The 7,273-nt window shown below is 43.1% G+C and overlaps 1 protein-coding gene across 1 annotated transcript; it reads right to left on the minus strand.

The window, feature by feature from the left end:
• Window positions 1-2,312: 2,312 nt before the first annotated feature.
• O0I10_013049 (uncharacterized protein) lies at window positions 2,313-2,592 on the minus strand (the record flags this gene model as incomplete). The annotated part of the gene is made up of 2 exons (XM_058492909.1): window positions 2,313-2,427; window positions 2,498-2,592. The coding sequence occupies 2 exons, from the start codon at window positions 2,590-2,592 to the stop codon at window positions 2,313-2,315; spliced, it is 210 nt and encodes a 69-aa protein (XP_058336325.1).
• Window positions 2,593-7,273: the final 4,681 nt, after the last annotated feature.

The raw sequence follows: 7,273 nt of genomic DNA on the forward strand, positions 1-7,273 counted from the left end.
GCACAAGTGAACATCTTCCCCTCAAATCATCAGCATGCACCAAATCGCGAGAGCTATTTGTACATACAAAGAACATGTTGAAACGATCCAATTTGACAAAGTTACATGATGGAGCATTGTTGGGTTGGCATGGGAACGGTATTTTATTTCAAACGCGATTGATTTCGTTGTCGGGTTGATATCATCAGCATGAATCAAATCGTGAGAGCTATCTGCACACACAAAGACCAACCTGATCCAAGCCGATTTGACCAGGATAGACGATAGACATGTGAAAAGTGGTCTTGTTCATATTTGAAAATAGCAACTCCATGTTGTTGCTTGTAATGGATCTATGTACTTATACACAATAAAAGTGCGTCTCCATGAAACGATACAAAAAGTTGAGCCTTTTTAGTTGTACAGCATTAGACAATGACCTCTTTAAATCATCCATAGAACACGATCAACACCTGATGTCTTTAAGCTCACAATGTCAATGTTCGCCGGAAACAAAGCATCCCAAACAATAGTCCTTCGTTCTCATACGTGTGATCCATCACCACAATCCCTCGATCCCACTTTCAAATATGAAAGACATCCCATGTATTGTATATAACCAATCCACATTGCTTTAGGTAACGTCTATCTTGCCACGAGTTGTCATGGATACATCCTAGAGAAATGGACGGCACTTTTACGACGTATGTAAGCATGCATCTCTTCCAAGAGTGAGTGGTTTCACCTGCCTTATCCTTTCAACCTTGGTATGATTGTTCGCCACAAGAAGTCGCCATGTTGTTGTGAAATAGCCAAGTCGTTTGAAAAAGCGCCATCAAGGTAAAGCAACTCACTTTGTTGACCTGCATCAAGCCTCTTCTCCAAGTACTATAATCCATCCTTGTTGTCCTGCTTCAAGTAACGCCATCCTCTATAAGCCCATCACCATGAATGAGCCCTTTTTGTTGTAGGATCCTTGTCACCTATCACTGTGACACTTTACCTTGTTCCTGCAGAACATCCATATCCAAAAGAAAGTGCCTTGCTTCTTGCTTGTATAAAAGACCTTATTTGTGTCCATTGAAAGAACGACTCGAGGTGTGCACTTGAAGACGAAGTGAATGGTAGCTATCGCAGCTGAGGTTGAGAGGAACGACCGTCGTAGAAAGGTGTGCGTTGTAATAGATACTGTAGGTGTGTAGGAAGGTCACTTGTCTTGGGCTTTCCAAAGGCAGGATGGAGAGAGATATGTAAGTGATTCGCAGATCGGTTGACATGGTAAAGTTGGACGTGCCGAGTAGCATAGCGAAAGAGAAAGTTCTCATATAGCAACGAAGCAAATGGTACCTACGTATTGTTGGCCTTTTGTGCATTCTACCAACGAAGATATGATGAATTCAAGGACCTCATCCACAGAGTGTTGTCGATACTCACCATTGTACACGAGGCTGCTGCTTGCATGCTGTAGTTGATTGAATACAATGAGCGTTGGCGAGGATGTCGAGTCGGCTATCATATATACATTGTCGATCTTTCCATCCATCTCATTCTGCAGCGTCTTTTGTTGTATCGAGCCAAACCACGTATATGTTGCAAGAGATCTAGTAACATACGGCATTTTGAATCAGGTAAGGACACTTTGTTCACACCGACATCCTATATAGCAACTTACACGGTATGCCATTACTTCTTCAAATCCATCATACATATCCAGGTGCTTTGATGATCCGTATTAGTCGACCCTGATCAATCTTATGGTGATATCGCCATCTGCTGGGGTCCCTTTTTAAAAGTACTCGTCAATACCATGCTTGTAAACCATGCATAATTTTTCTCTTACCTTGCTAGAGCTCGTTGTAGTGTGTGTATATAGAATGAACCACCCGTAGAGAGTCGACTATGTGCTGCTTTGTTGTGCCAAGGTGTCCTTATCACAATAATGGGATAAATGATAGGTGTAGAAAAAGAAGCCTGCATTCGATACGTTGTATTCCCCTTGTACTTGGTGCCTGAGTGTTTCATCCATTGTTGAAGATTGATCATGCTCCTCGATAATGAGCCATCCATTGTCCTTTGAAATTGTTCGATAAAAAAGTAAATGGCTGGTCATCCATGCGATGTTGCTGCAGTTTTGATACATAACGATGTTGGGGATATCCACCAAAAGTGTCCTTTGCAAGATAGTTGTCAGCATCCGATTACACATTTACATCTACTCCATTGTCCTTACCTACATAGCTTTATAGCAGAGGTCTAAAATGGATACGTATACATGGCTTGAGGATGTGCTGATAGTTTGTGATGCGATGTTGCCATGATCTTGACGTCCAGGCTTATGATGAATGACCATCATCATTGCCACTCTTCACGTCGATGCCTTGCTGGAGCTTGAATGTCGTATAGAATGCATTGTTGTGGAGTGTACTGACATCTCGCGGAATAGTGCTGCTATAAACGATATCCATTGATGTCATTCTTTAGCCTGCTCTTATAGCACACACGCTCTCCTTGCCCTTACCTTTGGGAAGCTTGCAATGACGGATACATGACTTGTGTTTGCGGTGATAAGTCGTTGAACGATACTGGTTGTTCGTTGGCATGGAGATCAATCATGCTGTTGTGCGTGGCAACCACCACAATAGAAAAGGGGCCTTTAACATCTTGCTTGCAGTCCACATGATTTGATTGCTCTTACCTGAATGAGACATTCATCGGCAACCTTGTTGGTGTGTGTTGATCACTCGCGTAAATGTGTCGAGGTATGTGGGATATTCCTGCATGCCGACGCTTTTATCCAGGCGCCATCCAATTCCTTTGTTGTCATAGACAGATTCTCCTTGCACATGTAATCGTCAAGGTAGTAGTGATATAGCTGCTGGTTGTATATGTGGATGTTGTTGAGAAAGATTGCATACATATTCACGCGGTGTCGACCATCATAATCACCCTCTATAGAGATACTTTTTCAGTACTTTGAATACCCATGCTTGCCCTATCCACAAAGTACATTGTTGCCATTCTTATATGCATCACTGAAAGCTGTGCTTCGATATTGGATAATGTGTGTCTGCTGTTGGTTGACGCGCTGACGTCTTTGTAGCTGTATCCTACTCCATACAATAGGGTCCACGATCTCGACATTGGTACTTTAAACAAGAGCAGTAGGGCGACGAGTTGTTTGTTGCGCCAAGCGTTTCATAATGAGCGTACCTGGTTGTAGAAGAAGGCAGACGTTGTACAGCTGGAAATCGACCATAGAATAATGAGGTGTTGTAGCAATTTACTCCTGTCATTGGAATAAACAAGGTCGTTGATGGATGCGAATAGGAAAACGTTGGCTCATTGTGATAACGAGAAAGGGGAGAGAGCGAAAGAAAAAGAGAGAGAGAAGGACACTGAGAAAAGGAAAAGAGGACCAACCTTTTCTTCTTCCCGCTCACACCCATTCACAAACCCAAGCCTACCACGACGACAACCTGCAATCAACCACCACTGCACACCAACCGACAATGCCCAGCTCTTCTCTCTCCATAACAAGACATGGCAACCGTGGTCAATGGCAACTCCAACGGCAACATTTTAAGCATCACTAGACACGCAAAGACATTGCACGAGTGAGTCAAGTTACAAGCAATACGTGTTATACAATAAACGAGCGCTAACACAAGGTGGAAAAGGCTGCTGGTCTGATACAAAGATATACAAGGCTTCTTCTCTCTGGTACTGGTGAACAAGGTACCGTCTTTGGTCACACTTTTGATAATGAATATGGTTGACAAAGGGCGCATACTATAGTTATCAAGGGCACGTGGATCAGGGAGATCATGCTGTTTGCTATTGCTTTTACAAGTCATTCAGGTAACTTTCATGGCTGTGATGATGGTGATGGTGATGTGATGGGAATGCTAACAGGATTCATACGTGTACAAGGATGAGCAAGGCGTTTCGGATGCTGTCATGGCTAGGACGATAAGGTATGTGCTATGTGCTATGTGCTATGTGCTATGAGTGTGAATGAGAGGCAATACAAGGTTGATAATACAATACAATTCTAGATCCGTCGCCGTTGTGTAAGGAACAATTAGCAAGTTCGGGAAATACCGAGAAAGCATCTTTAGATGCGATCATCAACAAGAAGAGATCCAGCATGATCAATTGCACCTTTTATTTCACTCGACTTTCAACAATCACATCTTGATACATTATGGACGATAACGAGAGACCTTTCTATCGGCATGATCATGCCAGCAAGTGGATTCAATGGCCATGGACATGTATACGCTATGCAAAGGACAGCGAGGAAGATGGGAGATGTATCACGTGCCATTGTGGAACATGCAAGACCGCTTGTTTATGCAGCTGGGACAAGGGAAATTCCGATCATCCGACATTGATTGTATCACCAAGCACAATGAAACGCCCTCAACTTTTTGCTCATGTCAAGGTTCATTCACATTGTGTAAGTGTCTGTTATCAACAGGAGTTGATGACATCGATGGATACTAATTATATGAAAACATAGGACGGCCCCAGAAAAGATGCATGTCCAACATCTCCTTTATCCAATTCTCCTCGACGCATTCGTTTGGCATTGACTTGGGGTGCAATGGATTTGACTTTCGGATCGAACACGACAACGTGAACACTTTTCCAGCAGGCAAGTGATTGGAATGTCTCTTTTGCTTCCTGTTAATCCGAATTGTAGGAATGCTATGGTCATCGCTACCATGTGTTATGCAACAAGACGGCTTTCACAGGTACGTATTCTTTATTGGTGATGTTGATGATTTTCTGATTACATGGTTTATGGCCTCATTCTTCATCATGGATCCAGGTTGCTGTGATTGATTGACAAGTCTGCGCTTATCATGTTGAATGGACTATCCAAAACGTGGCATTGTCTCATTTCTCTACTGCTTCCTCAGGTATTTGCTTTCATGTATGTCGTGATTTGTCGTTGTCGTATTAACACTACCCCTTCATAGTCTTCACACAATCCCTGTTGATACGCAGCATTCGGCTACGAGGTATGCGGATGGTCCCATTGTATGTACCAGGCACCCATTATTGATTCTCTTTTAAATGGATTCTTGTATATTGCACATGCTTATTTGTAGCAAGTGGTTGGCAAGGTAACGACAAGAAAAAGTCACATGATACAAGCTACAGATAATTTGCTAACGTTTTTCACTTGTATTGGAGATAGAACACAACACCTTCATTTACATGGGTCATCCTATACGAGTCTCGAGCAGCAGCAGCAAAGTGGACATCGAGGAAGAGAGCGATTGGAATGGAGATGACTATGTCGTGTCACTCGTTCATTTGAGCAATGCATTGGACACATGGATATGGATGAGCAGCCATTGTATGGGGCACTACAGCAGCAACATTACCATGGCGACATACACCTTTGTTGGATATCATGCACTTTTGATTGATCCCCTATTTTGAACGATCCATTGTATACGAGAAGGAGCTTCAGCGAAATATTAGCAAGGTAAATACTGACAAGAGGTGCTGCGTGGATGACTTGAGCTGCAATGATTTACTAACGCTGTCAACTTGGCCCTGATATAGAATACACTTCTCCCAGCACCTCTTACTTGGTTACTGCGTACATGGGATTACACGATCGGATTATTCAATGTTGACAAAAGCGACAACGGTGAACAAGGTGCATTCTCTGGCAAGAGGCATGTGGATTAGCTGATCTTTGACGTGAGTATTATGAACAAGAGACCAACATCGATCAGGTGAGCTGTATGATCACGATAATGAAGGAATGGTGCCACTCACTGAATTCTTGTACAAGGATGAGGCAAGAAAACGTTTTACATGATTACAAAAGAAGGATAGAATAAGGCAAGTGATATCAGGTTGGTTGAAGAAATGGATACAGGTCAAAGCAAAGTGGCTAATCAATTACATGCAAACGTTACAGATAGCTCATCTCTCTCGAGTGCAATAAACGATTATAGCCTGTGGCGTGGCAATGGCTTTATTCCATGGAATCACTGGATCGATTGTTATTAGCACTGGTGGCACTTCTGAAGCTGGCAGTTAACACAAAAAGTGGGCACATGGGTCATTCAAGAAAGCAGCAATCATTGATATGAGCAGGCTGGTAAGGTACCATCCAAGGAGAATCGGAGCATCTGGGTTTGCTACGTGATGTCTTGGTACATTGATTGTGGGATACAACACACAACAGCGAATGGCGCCGTGTATGAGTCAATGATAGATGAGGGAGAAAAACGCCAAGAGGAACGTGAGCAGGAGAACAAACAACAACAATCAATGGATGCTGCGGCCCCAAATGATGCATTACCAGAAGAAGAAGCAGTAGATCCAACGTCATCACAAGAACAGCACAACGAATCCAACTTTATTGCATGATACAAGCAATCTCACCTGGTTGAGCTGCGATAGGAAATGATCAAGGAAGAGATAGACCAACATCAGGATGGAAAAGGAAGCGTATTGGACTTGCACTGGTTATGGCGATGGATGCATGCAACCAAGTGCAGTGATTGGGAAAGGTGGAATGTCTCTTTGGTTTTTTGTCCTGTCGCCAGCAGGAACGATGGATCACATCACGTGAATACGGTTGAGGATGATGATGGATGGGATACAATTGAACAAAGGTGCCATGGATGGATATTGGCATGTGAGTTAATGCACGCAGCAGCTCTTTTGCGATTATGGATGAAGGTGTTTATGGCGGCAGTAACCAAGAATACAATGGCACAAGGACACCCGTTGACTCTATGTAATTTACCCGTATAAACTTCATCTGGCAATATTAGCTAGTAACACACTTGTCTTTTGCATCCACGGCTGCAATCCAATAAATATGCGTTCTACCTTGATCGACTTTTGCTATTGCACCATAATATTGCCATCAAGACCAATTAACTGATATCAGCGTGGCTGAATGATCATTGATCCTTACATTATTCGTTACGTAAACGTATACATACATACATGGCACTCTGAAGATGACCAGTCGTACTGTATGTCAAAATTGTGACCTGTGGCGCCATCATCATGAGCACATCAACAGGTGAGCTATTTCAAATACGCGTTTTTTGGTGCCTCATTATCTTGGCTATGCTTACAAAGGATAGATTACGCCACTACCAGCGTGTTGGGCTCATAGGGTTACACGACGGCAAGTAGTTTTGGACGTTTGGTGTGACGGATGAGATTGAGGACTGGTGACGAGTACGAGTAGGAATGATGACGGAGGACGACTACGACGATGGTGGTGGCAACGTACAGTACATAGCAA

The sequence above is a fragment of the Lichtheimia ornata genome (genome assembly GCF_029851405.1).
Source record: "Lichtheimia ornata isolate CBS 291.66 chromosome Unknown scaffold00217, whole genome shotgun sequence".
NCBI classification, from domain to species: Eukaryota; Fungi; Mucoromycota; class Mucoromycetes; order Mucorales; family Lichtheimiaceae; genus Lichtheimia; species Lichtheimia ornata.